General features: G+C 41.6%; 5 protein-coding genes across 5 annotated transcripts in view; 4 read left to right on the top strand and 1 right to left on the bottom strand.

Annotated features, from left to right (window-relative positions):
- Positions 1–1,911: 1,911 nt before the first annotated feature.
- On the top strand, positions 1,912–2,490 carry LOC310861392 (rho-related GTP-binding protein RhoA-B-like; the record flags this gene model as incomplete). Its single annotated transcript, XM_083768813.1, has 1 exon — positions 1,912–2,490. One exon carries the CDS (start codon positions 1,912–1,914, stop codon positions 2,488–2,490), a length of 579 nt encoding a protein of 192 aa, XP_083624939.1.
- Positions 2,491–4,282: 1,792 nt separating this feature from the next.
- On the top strand, positions 4,283–4,861 carry LOC310861251 (rho-related GTP-binding protein RhoA-B-like; the record flags this gene model as incomplete). Its single annotated transcript, XM_083768648.1, has 1 exon — positions 4,283–4,861. The coding sequence occupies one exon, from the start codon at positions 4,283–4,285 to the stop codon at positions 4,859–4,861; it is 579 nt and encodes a 192-aa protein (XP_083624774.1).
- A 1,780-nt stretch (positions 4,862–6,641) lies between these two features.
- On the top strand, positions 6,642–7,220 carry LOC310861250 (rho-related GTP-binding protein RhoA-B-like; the record flags this gene model as incomplete). The annotated part of the gene is made up of 1 exon (XM_083768647.1): positions 6,642–7,220. The coding sequence occupies one exon, from the start codon at positions 6,642–6,644 to the stop codon at positions 7,218–7,220; it is 579 nt and encodes a 192-aa protein (XP_083624773.1).
- A 1,722-nt stretch (positions 7,221–8,942) lies between these two features.
- LOC310861831 (rho-related GTP-binding protein RhoA-B-like) lies at positions 8,943–9,521 on the top strand (the record flags this gene model as incomplete). The annotated part of the gene is made up of 1 exon (XM_083769500.1): positions 8,943–9,521. The coding sequence occupies one exon, from the start codon at positions 8,943–8,945 to the stop codon at positions 9,519–9,521; it is 579 nt and encodes a 192-aa protein (XP_083625626.1).
- A 10,419-nt stretch (positions 9,522–19,940) lies between these two features.
- The window catches only part of magi3a (membrane associated guanylate kinase, WW and PDZ domain containing 3a), a 209,401-nt gene continuing 204,450 nt past the window's right edge, over positions 19,941–24,891 (bottom strand). Inside the window, exon 21 of the mRNA XM_083769595.1 lies at positions 19,941–24,058. Within this exon, the coding sequence (XP_083625721.1) occupies positions 23,067–24,058 (992 nt within the window). The 3' untranslated portion in view covers positions 19,941–23,066. The remainder of the gene's footprint in view (positions 24,059–24,891) is intronic.

Genomic DNA, 24,891 nt, shown 5'->3' with positions numbered 1-24,891 from the left:
CTGCCTGTGACAGAGCCATGAGGCCCATAGGACCATAACGTGAGGAATTTGAGGATTATTTAGAGTCTTTGGTATGACCCAGCCGGGGATTCAACCCCGACCTCCCAGTCTCAGGGCGGACACTCTAACCACAAGGCCACTGAGCTGGTGACAGTGTACAGGATTTGTTAAATTGTGCATGTAAGAAAACCTTTCTGATTATTTACTGTGGGGCATGTAAACGTCACGCTTCATCTGATGATTTTATTTAGCACTCATACTTCTGATTTAATATGGAATGAAAATGAGTTAATAGAATATGCATACAGTGTATACGTTTATTTCATTGTATGCAACATATTTTGGTTTATTTTGTCTTATTTGTGTTTATTTTGTAAAATATGAAATAATAATATTAGAAATGATTGCAACCATTGTCTCTTGTTGTCTTCAATGATGTTTTTAAATACAGTATGTGCACTGCCATTTGTGTGTATGGGGAGAAGAGGAATGTTTGTAGGTTAGATTGAAAAAATAATAAACGTAAATATATGCCTTTGTATGCTTACGTCAGGTTCGCATGTGTGTGTTAAGTGATGTAACATTTTAATATTAGTCAATAAGCTACTACTTTAGACTGAAGTAATTAAAGCGGGTTATGTTTGCATGTTTGGAATTGTAACAGCTATAATCAGTAATATATCAGTATTCTGATATTAACCTGCTGAGGGCCACATTAAGTGAAACTGGGGTCCGCCAGTTGTGCTCACTATTATTATCCCATAATAGACCCGAGGATTCTACCAATCATTAGCCTCATAGCAGTGTTTCTACCAATCATTAGCCTCATAGCAGTGTTTCTACCAATCATTAGCCTCATAGCAGTGTTTCTACCAATCATTAGCCTCATAGCAGTGTTTCTACCAATCATTAGCCTCATAGCAGTGTTTCTACCAATCATTAGCCTCATAGCAGTGTTGATGCAGATCTATAAGCTCACGAGTTTCAGAGCGACACATTTCAAGCTTAGATTAGCTTATTTTCAGCATGCAACCAGGTGTAAATAAAATCAGCCATTAATTACGATGACCCGCCAAAATAAGTTTTAGTATAGACTAAATCAAGTGTAAAGTCGACTAAAATCGTATATATTTGGTCGACTAAAACTTTTAGTCGACCAGTCGGCTCAAAGGAGCAAACAACAACAAAGAATAGGAGAAGAAACATAAATTGACAATGATGGTCAAAATAAAAGTTTACAAGATAAAATGTAACATAAATAAGTGAGTTTTTAACAAGACCAACAGACTCTGCATTTTTAATTGAAAAGGGTAGGGCGTTCCACAGTGTGGGAGCAACCACACCATGGCAACCTGAAACTGTGTGCCTTATTGGTACCCATTGTAACCATCTGTGTACCCTTTATGCCCATATATGGAGATCTCTGTCTGTCTGTCTGTCTGTCCTTGTCCCTTATGATACCCGTCGTACCCATCTGTTTGTCTACCTTTCATGTCCATATATGAATATCCCTGGTATGCCCAAATATCCGATAGTCATAGACAGACAGAGATCTCCATATATGGGCATAAAAGGTAAACAAACAGATGGGTACAATTTTGGGTACTGCATCACTCTGTCTGTGTTTGATGATTTCCGGTTGCCATGGTCACCTGATGTAGTAGGGAGTATAGGCTATATAGGCTGACATCACAGACCTTCCTATTTGGGTGAGAATCACATGGAACTCCATATTTGGGCATGACTGACATCATCATATACATCCACATCATAGTGACATCACAGTGATGATGATGATGTGAGCATGGTCAGCTCAGCTTTAAAAGCAGAATCTCACGCTTGAGAGACATCAGTGACCCTGAAATCGCCAGCGTTCACGTAATAAACATACTTTTGCAACATATATACACAATGCCAGCAATCGCGAGAAAGTTGGTGGTGGTGGGAGATGGAGGCTGTGGGAAGACGTGTCTACTCATCGTGTTCAGTAAGAACATCTTCCCAGAGGTCTATGTGCCTACAGTGTTCGAGACCTACATGGCTAACATCGAGGTGAAAAAGAAACAGGTGGAGCTGGCACTCTGGGACACGGCCGGGGAAGAGGACTATGACAGACTACGTCCTCTCTCTTACTCGGGTACCGACGTCGTCCTCATGTGCTACTCCATCGACAACCCAGGAAGTCTGGAGAACATCCTTCACCAGTGGGCCCCGGAGGTCAAATACTTCTGCCCTAATGTTCCCGTCGTCTTGGTGGGGAATAAAAAGGACCTGCTCGACGACGAGTACACCCGCACGGAGCTGGCCAAAATTAAGCAGAAACCTGTGACGACGGAGCAGGGGCGCTACGTGGCAGACAGAATCGGCGCCTTTGGACACATGGAGTGCTCTCCCAAAACAAAGGAGGGCGTGAGGGAGGTTTTTGAGATGGCCGCCAGGGCGGCGCTAGAATCTAGAAAAAGGAAAAACAAAACGTGTCGTCTACTGTAAATGGACGTGAGACCTGCTTCCAGCATGGGGGTCGAGGGTCAAAGTGGCGACGTCACATGACCTTTACTGCCGTGAAAAACATTAAAAGTCCATAGACTTTGGATGCCTTTGTTGTGGTTAAAAGTGCTCAAAACAAATGTGAGGGCTAGTGCCCCTCAAACTGTTTTGGGAACAGCACTAATTCACAAAATAGCCAACAGATCTTAATCTTATACATATTGTAACTGTATACGTTTATTTCATTGTATGCAACATATTTTGATTTATTTTGTCTTATTTGTGTTTATTTTGTAAAATATGAAATAATAATATTGGAAATGATTGCAACCATTGTCTCTTGTTGTCTTCAATGATGTTTTTAAATACAGTATGTGCACTGCCATTTGTGTGTATGGGGAGAAGAGGAATGTTTGTAGGTTAGATTGAAAAAAATAAACGTAAATATCACGTAAAAAGAAAATCAGTATATCCCTCATATGCCTGTGTATGCGTACGTCACGTTCGTGTGTTAAGTTAGTGTCAATAAGCTACTACTTTAGACTGAAGTAATTAAAGCGGGTCATGTTTGCATGTTTGGAATTGTAACAGCTATAATCAGACAGTAATATATCAGTATTCTGATATTAACCTGCTGAGGGCCACATTAAGTGAAACTGGGGTCCGCCAGTTGTGCTCACTATTATTATCCCATAATAGACCCGAGGATTCTACCAATCATTAGCCTCATAGCAGTGTTTCTACCAATCATTAGCCTCATAGCAGTGTTTCTACCAATCATTAGCCTCATAGCAGTGTTGATGCAGATCTATAAGCTCACGAGTTTCAGAGCGACACATTTCAAGCTTAGATTAGCTTATTTTCAGCATGCAACCAGGTGTAAATAAAATCAGCCATTAATTACGATGACCCGCCGAAATAAGTTTTAGTATAGACTAAATCAAGTGTAAAGTCGACTAAAATCGTATATATTTGGTCGACTAAAGGTTTTAGTCGACCAGTCGGCACAAAGGAGCAAACAACAACAAAGAATAGGAGAAGAAACATAAATTGACAACAATGATGGTCAAAATAAAAGTTTACAAGATAAAATGTAACATAAATAAGTGAGTTTTTAACAAGACCTTGAAACCTTCAACAGACTCTGCATTTTTAATTGAAAAGGGTAGGGCGTTCCACAGTGTGGGAGCAACCACACCATGGCAACCTGAAACTGTGTGCCTTATTGGTACCCATTGTAACCATCTGTGTACCCTTTATGCCCATATATGGAGATCTCTGTCTGTCTGTCTGTCCGTGTCCCTTATGATACCCGTCGTACCCATCTGTTTGTCTACCTTTCATGTCCATATATGGATATCCCTGGTATGCTTTTTATGCCCATTTATGGGCATAAAAAGCATGCCCAAATATCCGATATTCATAGACAGACAGAGATCTCCATATATGGGCATAAAAGGTAAACAAACAGATGGGTACAATTGTGGGTACTGCATCACTCTGTCTGTGTTTGATGATTTCCGGTTGCCATGGTCACCTGATGTAGTAGGGAGTATAGGCTATATAGGCTGACATCACAGACCTTCCTATTTGGGGGAGAATCACATGGAACTCCATATTTGGGCATGACTGACATCATATTCACATCCACATCATAGTGACATCACAGTGATGATGATGATGTGAGCATGGTCAGCTCAGCTTTAAAAGCAGAATCTCACGCTTGAGAGACATCAGTGACCCTGAAATCGCCAGCGTTCACGTAATAAACATACTTTTGCAACATATATACACAATGCCAGCAATCGCGAGAAAGTTGGTGGTGGTGGGAGATGGAGGCTGTGGGAAGACGTGTCTACTCATCGTGTTCAGTAAGAACATCTTCCCAGAGGTCTATGTGCCTACAGTGTTCGAGACCTACATGGCTAACATCGAGGTGAAAAAGAAACAGGTGGAGCTGGCACTCTGGGACACGGCCGGCCAAGAGGTCTATGACAGACTACGTCCTCTCTCTTACTCGGATACCGACGTCGTCCTCATGTGCTACTCCATCGACAACCCAGGAAGTCTGGACAACATCCTTCACCAGTGGGCCCCGGAGGTCAAATACTTCTGCCCTAATGTTCCCGTCGTCTTGGTGGGGAATAAAAAGGACCTGCTCGACGACGAGTACACCCGCACGGAGCTGGCCAAAATTAAGCAGAAACCTGTGACGACGGAGCAGGGGCGCTACGTGGCAGACAGAATCGGCGCCTTTGGACACATGGAGTGCTCTCCCAAAACAAAGGAGGGCGTGAGGGAGGTTTTTGAGATGGCCGCCAGGGCGGCGCTAGAATCTAGAAAAAGGAAAAACAAAACGTGTCGTCTACTGTAAATGGACGCGAGACCTGCTTCCAGCATGGGGGTCGAGGGTCAAAGTGGCGACGTCACATGACCTTTACTGCCGTGAAAAACATTAAAAGTCCATAGACTTTGGATGCCTTTTTTGTGGTTAAAAGTGCTCAAAACAAATGTGAGGGCTAGTGCCCCTCAAACTGTTTTGGGAACAGCACTAATTCACAAAATAGCCAACAGATCTTAATCTTATACATATTGTAACTGTATACGTTTATTTCATTGTATGCAACATATTTTGATTTATTTTGTCTTATTTGTGTTTATTTTGTAAAATATGAAATAATATTGGAAATGATTGCAACCATTGTCTCTTGTTGTCTTCAATGATGTTTTTAAAATACAGTATGTGCACTGCCATTTGTGTGTATGGGGAGAAGAGGAATGTTTGTAGGTTAGATTGAAAAAATAATAAACGTAAATATCATGTAAAAAGAAAATCAGTATATCCCTCATATGCCTGTGTATGCGTACGTCACGTTCGTGTGTTAAGTTTTAATATTAGTCAATAAGCTACTACTTTAGACTGAAGTAATTAAAGCGGGTTATGTTTGCATGTTTGGAATTGTAACAGCTATAATCAGTAATATATCAGTATTCTGATATTAACCTGCTGAGGGCCACATTAAGTGAAACTGGGGTCCGCCAGTTGTGCTCACTATTATTATCCCATAATAGACCCGAGGATTCTACCAATCATTAGCCTCATAGCAGTGTTTCTACCAATCATTAGCCTCATAGCAGTGTTTCTACCAATCATTAGCCTCATAGCAGTGTTGATGCAGATCTATAAGCTCACGAGTTTCAGAGCGACACATTTCAAGCTTAGATTAGCTTATTTTCAGCATGCAACCAGGTGTAAATAAAATCAGCCATTAATTACGATGACCCGCCAAAATAAGTTTTAGTATAGACTAAATCAAGTGTAAAGTCGACTAAAATCGTATATATTTGGTCGACTAAAACTTTTAGTCGACCAGTCGGCACAAAGGAGCAAACAACAACAAAGAATAGGAGAAGAAACATAAATTGACAACAATGATGGTCAAAATAAAAGTTTACAAGATAAAATGTAACATAAATAAGTGAGTTTTTAACAAGACCTTGAAACCTTCAACAGACTCTGCATTTTTAATTGAAAAGGGTAGGGCGTTCCACAGTGTGGGAGCAACCACACCATGGCAACCTGAAACTGTGTGCCTTATTGGTACCCATTGTAACCATCTGTGTACCCTTTATGCCCATATATGGAGATCTCTGTCTGTCTGTCTGTCTGTCCGTGTCCCTTATGATACCCGTCGTACCCATCTGTTTGTCTACCTTTCATGTCCATATATGGATATCCCTGGTATGCTTTTTATGCCCATTTATGGGCATAAAAAATTCATAGACAGACAGAGATCTCCATATATGGGCATAAAAGGTAAACAAACAGATGGGTACAATTGTGGGTACTGCATCACTCTGTCTGTGTTTGATGATTTCCGGTTGCCATGGTCACCTGATGTAGTAGGGAGTATAGGCTATATAGGCTGACATCACAGACCTTCCTATTTGGGTGAGAATCACATGGAACTCCATATTTGGGCATGACTGACATCATCATATACATCCACATCATAGTGACATCACAGTGATGATGATGATGTGAGCACGGTCAGCTCAGCTTTAAAAGCAGAATATCACGCTTGAGAGACATCAGTGACCCTGAAATCGCCAGCGTTCACGTAATAAACATACTTTTGCAACATATATACACAATGCCAGCAATCGCGAGAAAGTTGGTGGTGGTGGGAGATGGAGGCTGTGGGAAGACGTGTCTACTCATCGTGTTCAGTAAGAACATCTTCCCAGAGGTCTATGTGCCTACAGTGTTCGAGAACTACATGGCTAACATCGAGGTGAAAAAGAAGCAGGTGGAGCTGGCACTCTGGGACACGGCCGGCCATGAGGTCTATGACAGACTACGTCCTCTCTCTTACTCGGATACCGACGTCGTCCTCATGTGCTACTCCATCGACAACCCAGGAAGTCTGGACAACATCCTTCACCAGTGGGCCCCGGAGGTCAAATACTTCTGCCCTAATGTTCCCGTCGTCTTGGTGGGGAATAAAAAGGACCTGCTCGACGACGAGTACACCCGCACGGAGCTGGCCAAAATTAAGCAGAAACCTGTGACGACGGAGCAGGGGCGCTACGTGGCAGACAGAATCGGCGCCTTTGGACACATGGAGTGCTCTCCCAAAACAAAGGAGGGCGTGAGGGAGGTTTTTGAGATGGCCGCCAGGGCGGCGCTAGAATCTAGAAAAAGGAAAAACAAAACGTGTCGTCTACTGTAAATGGACGCGAGACCTGCTTCCAGCATGGGGGTCGAGGGTCAAAGTGGCGACGTCACATGACCTTTACTGCCGTGAAAAACATTAAAAGTCCATAGACTTTGGATGCCTTTTTTGTGGTTAAAAGTGCTCAAAACAAATGTGAGGGCTAGTGCCCCTCAAACTGTTTTGGGAACAGCACTAATTCACAAAATAGCCAACAGATCTTAATCTTATACATATTGTAACTGTATACGTTTATTTCATTGTATGCAACATATTTTGGTTTATTTTGTCTTATTTGTGTTTATTTTGTAAAATATGAAATAATAATATTGGAAATGATTGCAACCATTGTCTCTTGTTGTCTTCAATGATGTTTTTAAATACAGTATGTGCACTGCCATTTGTGTGTATGGGGAGAAGAGGAATGTTTGTAGGTTAGATTGAAAAAATAATAAACGTAAATATCATGTAAAAAGAAAATCAGTATATCCCTCATATGCCTGTGTATGCGTACGTCACGTTCGTGTGTTAAGTTTTAATATTAGTCAATAAGCTACTACTTTAGACTGAAGTAATTAAAGCGGGTCATGTTTGCATGTTTGGAATTGTAACAGCTATAATCAGACAGTAATATATCAGTATTCTGATATTAACCTGCTGAGGGCCACATTAAGTGAAACTGGGGTCCGCCAGTTGTGCTCACTATTATTATCCCATAATAGACCCGAGGATTCTACCAATCATTAGCCTCATAGCAGTGTTTCTACCAATCATTAGCCTCATAGCAGTGTTGATGCAGATCTATAAGCTCACGAGTTTCAGAGCGACACATTTCAAGCTTAGATTAGTTTATTTTCAGCATGCAACCAGGTGTAAATAAAATCAGCCATTAATTACGATGACCCGCCAAAATAAGTTTTAGTATAGACTAAATCAAGTGTAAAGTCGACTAAAATCGTATATATCGGCACAAAGGAGCAAACAACAACAAAGAATAGGAGAAGAAACATAAATTGACAACAATGATGGTCAAAATAAAAGTTTACAAGATAAAATGTAACATAAATAAGTGAGTTTTTAACAAGACCTTGAAACCTTCAACAGACTCTGCATTTTTAATTGAAAAGGGTAGGGCGTTCCACAGTGTGGGAGCAACCACACCATGGCAACCTGAAACTGTGTGCCTTATTGGTACCCATTGTAACCATCTGTGTACCCTTTATGCCCATATATGGAGATCTCTGTCTGTCTGTCTGTCCGTGTCCCTTATGATACCCGTCGTACCCATCTGTTTGTCTACCTTTCATGTCCATATATGGATATCCCTGGTATGCTTTTTATGCCCATTTATGGGCATAAAAAATTCATAGACAGACAGAGATCTCCATATATGGGCATAAAAGGTAAACAAACAGATGGGTACAATTGTGGGTACTGCATCACTCTGTCTGTGTTTGATGATTTCCGGTTGCCATGGTCACCTGATGTAGTAGGGAGTATAGGCTATATAGGCTGACATCACAGACCTTCCTATTTGGGTGAGAAACACATGGAACTCCATATTTGGGCATGACTGACATCATCATATACATCCACATCATAGTGACATCACAGTGATAATGATGATGTGAGCACGGTCAGCTCAGCTTTAAAAGCAGAATCTCACGCTTGAGAGACATCAGTGACCCTGAAATCGCCAGCGTTCACGTAATAAACATACTTTTGCAACATATATACACAATGCCAGCAATCGCGAGAAAGTTGGTGGTGGTGGGAGATGGAGGCTGTGGGAAGACGTGTCTACTCATCGTGTTCAGTAAGAACATCTTCCCAGAGGTCTATGTGCCTACAGTGTTCGAGACCTACATGGCTAACATCGAGGTGAAAAAGAAACAGATGGAGCTGGCACTCTGGGACACGGCCGGCCAAGAGGACTATGACAGACTACGTCCTCTCTCTTACTCGGATACCGACGTCGTCCTCATGTGCTACTCCATCGACAACCCAGGAAGTCTGGAGAACATCCTTCACCAGTGGGCCCCGGAGGTCAAATACTTCTGCCCTAATGTTCCCGTCGTCTTGGTGGGGAATAAAAAGGACCTGCTCGACGACGAGTACACCCGCACGGAGCTGGCCAAAATTAAGCAGAAACCTGTGACGACGGAGCAGGGGCGCTACGTGGCAGACAGAATCGGCGCCGTTGGACACATGGAGTGCTCTCCAAAAACAAAGGAGGGCGTGATGGAGGTTTTTGAGATGGCCGCCAGGGCGGCGCTAGAATCTAGAAAAAGGAAAAACAAAACGTGTCGTCTACTGTAAATGGACGCGAGACCTGCTTCCAGCATGGGGGTCGAGGGTCAAAGTGGCGACGTCACATGACCTTTACTGCCGTGAAAAACATTAAAAGTCCATAGACTTTGGATGCCTTTTTTGTGGTTAAAAGTGCTCAAAACAAATGTGAGGGCTAGTGCCCCTCAAACTGTTTTGGGAACAGCACTAATTCACAAAATAGCCAACAGATCTTAATCTTATACATATTGTAACTGTATACGTTTATTTCATTGTATGCAACATATTTTGGTTTATTTTGTCTTATTTGTGTTTATTTTGTAAAATATGAAATAATAATATTGGAAATGATTGCAACCATTGTCTCTTGTTGTCTTCAATGATGTTTTTAAATACAGTATGTGCACTGCCATTTGTGTGTATGGGGAGAAGAGGAATGTTTGTAGGTTAGATTGAAAAAATAATAAACGTAAATATCATGTAAAAAGAAAATCAGTATATCCCTCATATGCCTGTGTATGCGTACGTCACGTTTGTGTGTTAAGTTTTAATATTAGTCAATAAGCTACTACTTTAGACTGAAGTAATTAAAGCGGGTCATGTTTGCATGTTTGGAATTGTAACAGCTATAATCAGACAGTATATATATCAGTATTCTGATATTAATTAGCCTCATAGCAGTGTTTCTACCAATCATTAGCCTCATACCAGTGTTGATGCAGATCTATAAGCTCACGAGTTTCAGAGCGACACATTTCAAGCTTAGATTAGCTTATTTTCAGCATGCAACCAGGTGTAAATAAAATCAGCCATTAATTACGATGACCCGCCAAAATAGGTTTTAGTATAGACTAAATCAAGTGTAAAGTCGACTAAAATCGTATATATTTGGTCGACTAAAACCTTTAGTCGACCAGTCGGCACAAAGGAGCAAACAACAACAAAGAATAGGAGAAGAAACATAAATTGACAACAATGATGGTCAAAATAAAAGTTTACAAGATAAAATGTAACATAAATAAGTGAGTTTTTCTGGCGCGCGCAGTGTGATTTGGATTTGGAGTTCCACTCCGGGCCTGCACTCTGCACCCCATTATTGGTTGGGTGGAAGGGGATCTGATTTGTATAAGCTTGGCTTGACCATACTAAACGGGCATAGAGCCCCGCTCTCCGATGGACGCCGCGCATGGGACCGGACCTCGGTCTTATTCAAAAAAATATTTGTGGACCTTCATCATTTCTAGTTGAGGACCCCTGGTATATATGAATAAAATATTACACATTAATTTACCTAAACAGTCAGTTTAGAGTTAGACAGTCCATCTATTAACATTGACACTAACGACTTCACATTGTACACTTATATGAATGAAGATCATATCAAATACATAAAATTACTCTGACTGAAGATGAGATCAAATCGATTTTAATGATGACCAGATCAAATTAATGTTTGAAATGTAAAAGAACTTCACATTCTGACCACCAAGGTGGCAGTCGGTCTATGACATGGGTGGGACCGGCCACACTCACTTCCTAACCCCCGTTTGGTCAATCGGCATGAAAACCTAACCACAAGCAAGCAAGCTCTACTTCCTTGCATGAGAAATAGTGAAAATACCTGTTCACTGATGAGGACAAGCCCAAAATAGGGACACCAGGTTGAAAGTGGTTCTTCCAAGTTTTGTGCATATCTGTTCATGGGAAATTCTTAATGGACTGACAGATGGCGGTGTAAACACTGCCTTGGCAGAGGTAGTTTTTGTTAACCAGCAATACCTCTTGGCAACACAAACCAACACAGGGCTGTATTTTGCGTGTCTTAAGTACCAGGTCTTATTACTTAACTTAAGAACTGGAGGCGTGGTCAATGCTCTTTGGCCATTCAGAACAGCCAAATGACATTGATCACGCCTCCAGGTCTTAAGTTAAGTAATAAGACCTGGTACTTAAGACACGCAAAATACAGCCCTGTACACACTGTTGCATCTTGGGAATTCCGGACAACTGGCTCTCCAAGCGCTGTTTCTCCTCCTAGGAGACAGACACATAAAGAGACAGACACATAAAGAGACAGACACGCAGAGAGACAGACACACAGAGAGACAGACACGCAGAGAGACAGACACACAGAGATACAGACACACAGAGAGACAGACACGCAGAGAGACAGACACGCAGAGAGACAGACACGCAGAGAGACAGACACACAGAGAGACAGACACGCAGAGAGACAGACACACAGAGAGACATACACGCAGAGAGACAGAAACACAGAGAGACAGACACACAGAGAGAGAGAAACGCAGAGAGACAGACAATTAGACAGGCCTATGTTTTTCATGGAAAACGGAATATTATGACAAAGTGTTGCAGAGTGTGCACCCAATATAGCAGGATACATGAGGATATATCAGGATAATACAGTACAAGAAGTATCAAATGCAATCTGTGTGTGTGAGTGTGTGAGTGTGTGTGTGTGTGTGTGTGTGTGTGTGTGTGTGTGTGTGTGTGTGTGTGTGTGTGTGTGTGTGTGTGCATGTGTGTGCATGCATGCATGCGTGTGTGTGTGTGAGATACAGAGACAGAGAGGTTACATACTGTAAATGGGGCAGGGAGGAGGAAATTGAGTTATAAATGTAATATTCCTGTGTTAAAGTTTGTTGTTCATAAAATCAGCTCTTTTCTTCCAGGTGATAGAACATGCGAGCCATCCCCATCCTCTGTTTCTCTCCTCCAGACAAAACATCCTTCCAATCACTAACAGAATCCCAACCTACACGCACGCGCACACACACACACACACACACACACACACACACACACACACACACACACACACACACACACACACACACACACACACACACACACACACACACACACACACACACACACACACACACACACACACACACACACACACACACACACACACGTTACAGTATGTAATTTATGACATCACCTATCCATTCATCATTCCTCTCTTCTCTTTCTTCTCCTAAACTACCGTCTCTAAATATGTAGTTGGTAGGATCTTCTCTCTGTCCACTACAGTAGTTCTACGTCATTCTCTGGTGACGAGTACATCTACTGTAACACTTTCTCTGTGCACTGTATAGCAGTTCCTACCTCTTTTTCATTTTTTCAGTTTACATAGTCCTCAAATTCAAGTTCATTCTCTTTACCTCTGATTTATACTCTCATAGTCCAGAATAAACAGTAGTCCTACTGGGTCTATTCGGTATATACAAAACTGTAGTCGATCGTACCTTCTTATCTGCGTGTCCAGTATACTGTATATATATACAGAACCTTACTGTAGGCCTACCTTCTTCTCTGTCCAGTATATAGAGCAGGTGTACAGTGCGTAGGATGTGTTCTAGATGGGAGTCAGTGATTCCTCTGAGGTGCATCTCCTCTACAGAGTCAGGATAAATCACCTGATCACGCAGAGAACCTACAGACGGGCCTGCAACACAGACACACATTATTGTTTATTAACTTACAGTTCTGCTTTGTGCCATCTTAACCAATGTGCAGGTACAGATTCAAGGACCCAATAAGTTGCTACCTGCAGCTCATGATTATGATTGTGATTATTATGTCATAGTAGTAGTAATAATAGCACTAGTAGTAGTACAAGCTGTAGTAATAGTGGTACCTCTGGGGTATGTAGAACATGTATGTAGGTGGAGGTCTGTGTAAGACTCCAGAGTAGATCGGCCACAGACCACTGAGGATCCTGAACAGAGAACTTTTCCCACATCCATTAGGTCCTGTAATCAACACGTCCATCCCTATCTGCAACACGCACGCACACACGCAAACACACACGCACACACACACAGAAAGTAATATGGTTCAAAGGGGAATTAACGGCCAACTTTGCCCATCTTTAACCTGATTCCTATCATCCTACACAGAATGCATTGGGAACGGGAAGTGTCAGTTTCATGAAATAAAATAAATAATTCAGGTTGGAGTCGGAATACTGTGCTTTAAGTAGACAATACTTAAAGCGTTGGAGACAAAATAATGTTTGTCTCACTGTGTCACTACATGCGATGTATGAGTATTTGTGTCCTATGTGTTTTAGTGCCTGTGTGTACAGTTTAGTCCACAAGATGCCGCCACAAGAGCAACTGTGGTGAGCGATTATGACTTGAAATCACGAAAATAGAAGCTCAACAAGCTATTCTTGTACAACAGATATAATACAGGGTTAAATAAATATTGTAAAACAGGGTTAAATAAATATTTAACCAGATTGATTTAGTTGATTATTATTTTTTTATTTTTATTGTTTTCGTGTCGATGAGCAAGATTAAGTTATTGGGTCCAATATCAGTTTTGATATTTTCAGTTAATTGCCCAGTTCTAAATTACTAGTCGACTAGTTGTTTAACTAACTATTATATAAAATAAAATAAAAAAATATATATTTATAAAATTATATAATTTAGTCAACTAGTACCAACAAAGTCGACTAGTGGATTTACTAGTTGACTAGTTGAACAGTCGACTAGTTGCTTAATGCCCTAATGTGTGCGTACGTGTGCCAGAGTGAGTGTGTGTGTGTGTGTGTGTGTGTGCCTGTGTTTGTGTGATTTACCTGCACGTTCAGACTAGACACCACTACATCTCCAGTAGGTGTAATGATTGGCAGGTTTTCACAGCGAATCCCATTGTCTACATCAATCACCTGACCTACACGCACGTACGCACACACGCACATGTGCGCGCGCGCACACACACACACACACACACACACACACACACACACACACACACACACACACACACACACACACACACACACACACACACACACACACACACACACACACACACACACACACACACAGGTTATAATAATAATCTTATGATTTGAATTGTGTGTAGAGAGGGAGAGAGAGAGAGAGAGAATTTATATAACACATTTTTCCCATTCCTTTGCCCCCCAGCACCCCCTTGTGGCCAACACTTTGAAAACCTGTGGCCTGTCTGATATGTGCAGTGGAGCCCTCATCCCTGATGCTGCCCAGCTGCAGCCCATCAGTAATAATAGTAATAGACATGGTAAGAAGCCTGACCTTGAGAAAAGGTGACTCCTCCAGCATGTCCAGGAACTCTGGGAAAAAGTCGCCCACCTCCTCCGCCAGTGCACCGACCAGGCTGATCTGCCTCATGGGTCCAGCGCGGTATGTCCCTGAACAGTAGGTACGGCTCACCTGCCCACAGAGGAAAGAAGGCAGCTTTCAGAGAACTCTGTGTTTCATGGCTACTTTTTTTTTTTTCTCCGAATGAATGGCATTTCTTGGATATTTGGTAATTATTTTATGAAATTATCTGAATCTGAATTTGTTTTTATTTCTTATTTTTTTTCACAGTTTTGTCTATTCAAGATTTCAGGGTATACAGTAAATCAAATAATATGACAATATATGTGACACACCCATACGGAACATACCAAAGAGATAACATGTAAATGTCGTGACCACCATAATTATGCAAATTATTGTGGTAGCGTAAAAGAAAAATAAATTGTAATTTGTTTTTATTTCTTGAATTTTATTTGGGGGGGGGGGGGTTGGGATTGAAAGTATTTTGAAATAATTAAAAACAAAATGTAGGATAAATGAAAGAAATAAAGTCGATTACTCGCGACACATAAGAATTGGTCCGTGACCCACTGTTTGGGAAACAGACAGGGCTCTAGACCAAGGTTATTATAGTTAACTATAACTAACGAAAAAACGAAAACTAGAATTAAAAAAACATTTTAGTTAACTGAAACTAAACTGAAACTAAAATAAATTAAAAAACGATAACTAAACTAAAACTGTATTGTGTGTTCACAAAACTAACTAAAACGAACTGAAATGATAGACAAAATGGCATTCGTTATCGTTTTTTTAACAATATTTATATGCCTTACGGACATTTAGAATATAAACCTTTTAAATTAATTCGGTACTTTTCCTTATTTCCCGAGCCGTTTTTACGGCACTTTTCAGCACCGTAAGGCAGCAAAAACTAAAACTAAACTAAAACTAAACTAAAACTAAACTAAAACTAAGCATTTTCACAAAATAAAAACTAAACTAAAACTAGCAAACCCGCTCTAAAAACTAACTAAAACTAACTGAATTCGAAAAAAATATGTCAAAACTAACTAAAACTAAACTATAATGAAAAAACCAAAACTATTATAACCTTGCTCTAGACTAGTGTTTAGTGTTTACACAAACAAATCAAGATACGGTACTGGGTGGTCCAAGTCACATGTAAGAGACTGAAACGCCCATCTCAATCCCAGTACCATTGAATCAATGCTTATACACAGACAAAACGTGTATGAAGTGAATTCACTTGAATTAACGTGAATTATTCTTGTTCTGGTACTGCAACCATTTCTAACTTGATTATCTATTCCCTTTGGTCTCTTGCCAAAGGGTAATGTTTTTATGAATGACCTCATAGTTAAATATAAGCTTGATTTTATGCACTTAACTGAAACCTAGTTAGACATGAATAGGATGATGACGGTTTGAAGACCTCACAACTTCTCAATACAAGAAACAGGGTTTATTTGTAGTGTTTGCAGCAGATAAGCTCAGTACAGCTCAACATCATACAACAGAAAAAAGAGGGGAATAGCCCTGTTGCCCATTATTTGCAACCAATTTGTATACACATGAAACCAAATGGAATGGCAAAAATGAACAAAATGTCATTCATCATAATACACATGCAAAGCATTCCCCTAACAAAATTAACAACCACAATTAACAACTAGAACGGCACTCTGTCGAGTGCCTACTTGCGCGTTGCACACAAGTAGGCCATTAATGGCCTACTAGTGTGCATTTGTGCAAGCAGAGCGTGCAAGTACTGTCGACCGCTACGAACTTTCAAATCTCAGCCCCGGTAATGTCTGTATGTATACATGTATGTAATCCGTAACCTATCTTTATTACGTCACCATCAAAAGCCAGTTATAACCCGGCATTGATACATATCTTAATTACGTCACCATCAATACCTACCAAGCATACACGTGCAGTCGTACCAGCACGACCACAATACTTGCGCGTAATACATCAATAGGCATTGGTGTGCCTCCAGAGGCAAGCTGCAAACTGTGCAAAGTCTATTCTTTGGCTGCACACCCCGGGGCGTTTCACCTGAGGGAGTCCACTGTACCCCAGTAACCCAGGGGGGCTCCGGGGCGCCTGGCAAGTGCTGCAATGATAGCACGCCTTGTCCCACTTGAATGTCTGCCTTTTCCCAACGTTGCTCTCCCTAGCAAAGCTCCTGGAGTAGACAGCGGAGGAGGCTTAAGGCCTATTCATAGTCTGGATTTTCGGTGGTGAGGTGACCACCGCTCCGGTGGTGAGCTGACCACCGGAGCTGAAATAACGTTGAGCGGTGGTGAGTAAAAACAGAGAGAAGGGCTGGAGCGGTGGTGGTGGTTTGCTCTTCACCGCGGCTCGTGACGTCATGTTGTAGTAAATCCAGACTATGTATGAGCCTTTATCATCGACAATGGTGATGGGAAGCAGTGGCTGCTAGTAGCCAGCTACGGGGTGTCTTAATCGACTATTAATAGCTAGACATTTCAATTTGTCTAGTGGAAATCTATCTAATTGATAGTCTGAGGCAACCATGTGGTTTAGTTGAGGCATGGTTTTGGAGAGGTTCGGTAGGTAAGGATCCAGGGAGTGCATTCAGAGTTATTATTCAGCATAATAGCATTCTTTTACCAATGCCGATGGCAGAATAGCCACCAACCAATGCCTACTTAAATCTACACACCACCACTCCTCACGGGTCCCAACATAGATCATCAACAGACCATGAATACCAGTCTTAGATTTCACAGCACCATAATATTGCCCGGTCTAATATTTTGCAATCAACCCTGTACAGGTTTGATTCCCTGAGAGTAGTTAAATACCAAAGAAGGTGTTTAACTGCTTATGCTTGGGCAGCTCATTGGGCCTCATTCACCAATATCCTTCCTTAGTTTCTTCTTTAAATTCTTTGTAAGAAATGTCTAGTTAGTCTCCAGATTCTAGAAGAAAAGTCTAGTTAGTTTCAGCTGTTCTTGAATTGTTCGTAATCGTAACTGTGTTCTTAGGATTAATCCTAATCCTATATCCTCATAACCGTCCGCCAGTTGATCCCAATTAGCAAAAGTAGACACCACACCAATCCTAATTAGCATCCTAATAGAGGGTATGCGCGTGACATCATCATCAAACCAGGAAGTTATGCAGGAATGCCTAAATCTTACCTGCGCAGGTAAGACACCCAAAGAAGAGGCAGACACAGTGCGACGCCCCATCACACACAGCCTTCTATTAAACAAGCGCTCCCCCTCACATCTTGTTTTACGGCACGTTGCAAAAATACAAATGGCGGCTCGGAAATGTCACTCTTGGAATATTTTGGACAGAAAGTAACTCATAACATGTCTACGGGGGATTTTTATGAAAAACAAGCTCGGCAGATTGAAAGAGGATAATTCAAGCTTGGACTACAGCTGCAATTTGGTGAGTTTAACGTCATTTAAGACCAGCAGATCAGAAACCGAAAATCATGAATAGGAAGTGGATGGAGCTTAATGCAACTCTAGATTCAACCCATTGTAAAAAAATCTAGAGTTGCAAATTGCGGCTAGGTGATGTAATGGTGTGTGTATAGTTTCATGTTTCAAAGTGGACCACAATGGAAACAAGCGAAGGCTTTTTTGTGTCTAAGTCCATTTGGCGTTTTTAAAAAATGTTTTATTTCTGTAATTTTCTTAAACTGCCAATAAAGTATTCTATCTATCTATACAAAACAAATGGTGCCAACACAAACATTAAACGGATATCAATAAAGAGACAATTTGTCACTTGTGCCTCACAAGTGACATTATGACTACATTTTCCCTTCATTGTCAATGGCGTTTACAAAACAAACATTGAACTAAAGACAAACATTAAACCTGTGAGGAGGGGCCCCTCAAAAACATACAAATATACACTTCTTCTATGCAAAAAAGAAGAAGAAGAATATACGGTTAGAAAAAAGGGAAAACGTGACTAAAGTATAGAAATATAGGGGGTGAATAGCTCACCCTTCCTTTTCTTCGGTTCCACACATTTCACATTTGCCTCTGTATTTTCCTTCTTTGGCTTGAGTTTGAGATGTGTATCTCTGTGCTTTTCTTTGTAATCCTGTGTCTTGGCCTTCACCACTTTGAGAGGCGTAAAGGTGAAGAGGGCAGGTTCTTCTCTTTGATTAATTTGTCTAGGCTGTCCCCTGTCTTCACTTGTACTTTCGCATGGACCAAGTTAGCCCTGGAACATGACTGCCATGATAATTATCATGACAGTCATGCAGTAACTTTGCCCTGTTTTTTGCAGTCGCTGCATTTACAAGATTTCCGTATATATAAACATTCAGATTTCAAATATAAAGTACTCACAAAGTGTCCCACGGGTGTTAGTTAGTAGCAGCGCGAGCGATTAGAATTGCTGCGTCCCGCGTTGTTTAATAAAAAGCATTTTTATCCGAGCGCCCCGGCTACTTTTTTCAAACGGGGTTCGTTTGGGAAATCCACAGTTGCACACCGGGAGCGCACTCGCCTATTAGTCTGTATTGGCAGGGCGGTCAGCGTACCTATATCGAACACACCGAGTGCCACCCTCCTCCCGACCGATAGGGGCGCGTAGTTGAAAGCCAATGGCAAAATAACACCTCGGATAAAAATGCTTTTTATTAAACAACGCGGGATGCAGAAATTCTAATCGCTGGCGCTGCTACTAACTAACACCCGTGGGACACTTTGTGAGTACTTTATATTTGAAATGCGAATGTTTATATATTTTTATTATTTGTAAATGTAGCGTCTGCAAAGACCAGGGTGAAGTTGCGTCATGACTCTCGTATGAATACGAGAGTCATGTTTACAGGGCTAGGACCAAGTCGACTTGAGCTGCCATCTTTGCACGTAGGCTACACAGTACGGTTATATTTAAAGGTCTAGCTCAAAAAACGCTGAAAGCTGAATTCCCACTGCGCAAGTCGGTGAGCAATTGTAGTCTGTATTGCCGTTGTTTGTAGTTTTTAGCACGTCGCTGTGTATGCGCATGCGCGCATACACAGCGACGTGCTAAAAACTACAAACAACGGCACAACAGCGGGATGAACCTGGGAGTTGTAGTTTATGTTAGTGAGCGCGTGCGGCCCTGCACGCATCCAGCTCTTACAGCTGACGTCATGTTTATAAAAATGAACGACGTTACACCCTTTATAGCTCCTTTATAGCACTTTATATGGTTAAATAATTAATTATTCATTAATAATAATTTCCATAAATTCACAAAAATGTTAAAACAAATAAAGAAACACAAGGGCAGTTTATTCAGTAAACGTTTATTTATCAGTGCATGAACAGGATGCCATGATTATTTCCTTTCACCGCAGTTATATAATTTTCCTTGTATACTTAAAAAAATAATGAAACGATTTACAGAGGATTTATATATTTTCTTTTCTGAATGAAGGCAAATATTTATACATTTGCTGTACAATTTATAAACATTTACAAACTACAATAATGTGAATAGGCGTTTTATGTAGAAGCAATGCAAGGCCACAGTATCACAGAGACAATAATGATGGCAGGAACGGTAATAAAACGGTAGCCTATCACATAAACTTTAAGATAGACACTAGACAGTTATTAGTATGAGGTCTTTCAGACTGAGACACAGGTATATGTGTCCGTCCGTCCGCCCATCCATCCTAACATATATTAGACATGGCTGTAACGGTTAACGCAATTTATACATTTATGTTTATATGGGTTGCCACTTGCCAGTATTGTTGTAACAGTGATTTCCACAAGTCAAGCTCCCAAATGAGCAGACATGCAGTACTGTATAGAAACCACTAGGTGTCTCTGTACTCCACACTGTCCACAGTAGCAGAGAGACAACAGATGTGATGATGGGTGCTGCAATGGGTGGGACTGGTATAAACTGTAAAGTGTTCACTAGCGCCCCTACTGGTTTAAACTGTAAAGTGTTCACTAGCGCCCCTGCCGGATGCATTCGCTCCTGAGAAAGTCTACACATTAATTTTTCAGAATTGCATGAACTTTGCCTGAACAGCAGTTTTTGATCTATCCTATTCATTTTGTTTTAATAAAATATTGCTAAAACCTAAATTTAGGACCACATATCCTACAGTATCTTGGTGACCATAATTATTATTAATTTCCCCATCCATGTGAAAACCTAACCAGGACTCTTTGGAAAAGTGGATTTATTTACATTATTAAAAGTGTGACAGACATGTCTTAAGTGAAGGTTAACAAAGGCAAACAACACAAATGTATTCATGGATAAATAGCAACTCTGATCAAAATAGATTTGGATATTAGTATGAGGGAAAGAAAATAGATTGTGCCAAATCTAACTTCATATAAAATGCAAATATGTTTGTTTTTAATAAATTCAAGGCAAAGATCTAATTTAATACAGATCAGATTAGATAATCCAACTCAGCTAAATTAGACCTCTATGTATAGATCACTTTGTTAAATTATAATATACTGTATACAAATCAGATTAAGTACAGTCAAAGCTACAGCGATGTCTAAAATACATAGGCCTGCCATTGGGTTGGTATACATACACACACAGCCAGCCAGAGGACCTAAAATACAGTAGACAACATTACAGGATGGAATAGGCTTGTGGAACTGTGGACAGACCATGGGTGAATAGAAATAGAATGTATGGTTATGGTTTATCATTGCTGTCAGGAAGAAACCCTGTTATCTTCATATTTAATGTTTTTATGTTTATTCTTTTAGTAAAGGAATGCCCTTCTGTGTCACGACAGCGTCACACAAAAGCAGAAGGAATAGAAGATCTACAAGCTCGCATTGTGATGCGTTGTGAGCTTGTGGATATGCTTATCTTAAAAAGAAATTGAAAGATTTGGAAAAGTTTCGAAATTATTTTTTTGCTTAAGACATGCAGAGCTTGTAGGTCTGCTATTTTTGAAAAATCGTGAAAATGCGGCACAAATCTTTGAATATATATTCTTTCAGAGCGAACTTTTTTTTTATTTCGACGTCAGGCCTGATTGGGTTAAGTCTATCTGTGGGTTTATATATAAATATTTAACCAATGAAAAGTATTAACAAGAGCTTGTGACAAAACAGTAAATACATTGGGATTGGATCCATTGAAACGCAGGCGAATATACAAGGTTTCTGCCTGACAGCAGCGTTATGCATCAACAAAATAACAGGCTCGTTCATTTGCTAGACTTGCATAACACTGGTTAATAATGTATACCGAGTTGAGAAATAGCAGTGGACATTTGTTCTTGTTGAGAATATTATACACATTTGAATGATGACGCAATATACGGTATAATAGGAGACAAATGTCCACGATGATGCAGATGTACACATTCCGTTTCTATTTATTCACCACATGGAGGCATAAATGAGTCCGTGTGGATAATGCATACTTTAAGTATTTCTTGGTCATATCATTTCAATAAATTACATTATACTTCATTATAAACACGCATAATAACAAACAATAGAAGTCTAACCACAAGTGTCTGGTCTTCTGATCTGATTGGTTCCTGTAAAGCTCCATGGTAGTCCAACACCCACTGCAAAGCCCATGAGAACAGCATGATTCAGAGTCTTTAAATGTGTGCAAAGACGCTCACACACGCACAGTTCACAGCTCAGGGTTTTTGGATTCCCAAATGTATGTTTTTGGACCCCCATCTAAACCTATTCTCTGCCAGGGACCCCCATGTAAGTAGTTCAAATGTTTCCAAAGTATCCCACATTTTTAAATTAAAAATTAACTAATTTAGCTGGGGACCCCTTGGATCCCCCCCCCCCCCCCCAAGGACCTCTGGGGGTCCCCGGACCCCGTTTTAAGAACCACTGATTTAGGGGGGTGGTCACCATAACCTCAGACATTCAGTGACAAAACAATGGAATATTCCCCAACAGGAGAAGCTGGGTGATTTCTGTGTGGATCTAGACGGCTTTTAAACTTTCAGACTGACAAATAAAACACAGGATCCTTCATTGAAGCAAGCAGAGAGAGAGATGATTCTTTTTGTGTGTCATCGCCTACAAAGAGTCTCACAGTGAGAGTGATACAGTGCACCTTCATTTAAAGCCGGAGTCTCCGATTGGCACAATGAGGACAAGAGACTTCACTGCCATGTCCAAAATCAGACCCAAACCCACCCCTCTATGCAAACAGACAGACACACGTACAAATAGCACGTACAAATATGCTCGTCGGATCCGACAAAGAGCCCGGTGCCAACCGACTTGATATGAGGCAGAGGGTGGAAAGAAAGTCACTGGTAAATGATGCGAAGCAAATGTAGCCGTGGGTTACACAGTGATGTTATCGTTGCTCATCTTCCAAGTCTCAAAAAAGTATTCATTCGTTTCATTCCATGACCACCCATGCTTCGGAAGGCTTCCGTTCCGTTCCATAATGGATGAGTGGGGGTGCGTATTTAGTTCCTCTCCACCTGGGACTGGATCTTGGCTGAGCTGGGGACTTTCCATGGCCCGGGCGTGATGGAAGCCTTCTTAATGCCGTTGCAGCCCGGGTCGTGGATGCTCCCGCTGGATCCCCTGGGGTCCTTTTTGTTGACCTCTTCACTCGATCCGCCGTGGTTGTTTCCCGTCTCTCTCGCGTCCTCTCCGTCCTTCTCTCTCCTGCCCCTCCGGCTCAGGGTGGCGTGATCCGCGTCGGACCCCCCCGCCCTCGCCGGGTTAGTTTGGGATTGGGGGGCTCTACTCTGGGGCTCCGCCTCTCGCTCGGCCCCTTTGTCTCTCTTGCGCCGTTCGTTGGTTCCCCTGGTCGCGTCTCCTCTCTCTAGGGTCCCCCTTTCCTGCCGCTGGGCCGCATCGTCGTCGTCGTCTCTCCCTTCACCGGAAGGGACGGAGCTGCTGGGCTGCTGGCCCCCCGGGCGCCGGGGGCTCTGAGGCTCATCGAGGCTCTTAGCCGCAGTGGGGTCTTGTTGCATCTTGGAGCTCTTCTTGGGGCTAGAGGAGTGTTCTCTTTGTCCGTGGGGCCTTCTCTCCTTGCTCATGTCCTCTTGGGATCCACCGTGGCCTCGGTCTGTCTTCCTGGGGCTCTGGGATCGCTCGGCCTGATCAGGCCGCCGGCCAGTCGCTCTCTTGGGACTGGCAGGCTTGTCTTTGTGCGGCGGGTTGGAGTCGCTCTTCTTGTGGAGGGCTTTTCTGTCCAGGGTGTCGTCGGGGCTGGTGGGATGCTTGTGGTGCTGATGAGAGTGCTGTCCTCTCGCCCGGGCGGCCTGGCCCGCGTGCTCCTGGCCCGCGGCGGGGGACTCGTCGGGGGCCGTGGTGTTGGGGGAGGACGGAGCCCGCTCGGAGGCAGAGAGGGCGACGGAGCACGGCGAGGCCAGAGACGACGACTGCTCGTCGGATGCAGAGAGTCTGGGAAAGCTTGAGGTTGGGATGGTTACTTTGTCCTTTGAACCTGCAAAACAGGTATCGGGAGAGTAATGAGGAGAATGAAAACCATTACACAGCTCTTATAACACAGATATTTCAACACGGATCGGTATTCAAATGTTGAACGTTTGTCAAATTAAACTGAACACATGGTTTTGGAAAATTATCGGCAGCTCTAACATGATCCAAAATCAAACAAACATCACTTAAAACAAAATAATGTTTATTTTGCTTTGGTTATTTTGGGCTGTAATGTGGTCTCACATCTTGTTTCACTAGGTTATACAAAACAATGTGATAAGCCTGTAAAACCCTTGGTTCAGAATAAACATTTGTCAAACTACTCAAACACACAATCTCATACCAAAATATAAAATAATCTATGAACGGCAAAATCTACCAACAAGCACACAGGAAAATGGAGTGGGCACTTCCTAAACTTTAATTAGGTATCATATGCATCATAGAATGGTCCAAGACGACACAAAAAACATGACTAAGAAATGACCTATCGCTGCCTGCAAAAAGTAGGGGTGCCAATTCATGTGAAAATCAATTATTCTGAAACCATGTTGTGAGCTTGTAGATCTGCTATTTATCTGCAGATGGGAAAAAAGTATTGACCCCTGGGGGTCTCCAGTCGAGTACAGGGTTTAACTGGTTAAATGCTGTCAATGTTTAACCTGACAATGTGTTCTTTTGGTTAATTGTGTTGACTTATAAAGGTTTCTATTTTACAAATAAATACATACAAAAGTCTAATAGATACATATAACAAACAAAATCAATCTCAAATATCATACTATATCATTATGAAATTGGAAAGAAATATTGAAAATGCCATAATGTCATTCAGTC

This window comes from Protomyctophum parallelum (assembly GCF_964188405.1).
Source record: "Protomyctophum parallelum genome assembly, chromosome: 7".
Lineage (NCBI taxonomy): Eukaryota > Metazoa > Chordata > Actinopteri > Myctophiformes > Myctophidae > Protomyctophum > Protomyctophum parallelum.
The sequence above is the reverse complement of the archived record's forward strand: the minus strand, read 5'-3'. Positions and strand labels throughout refer to the sequence as shown.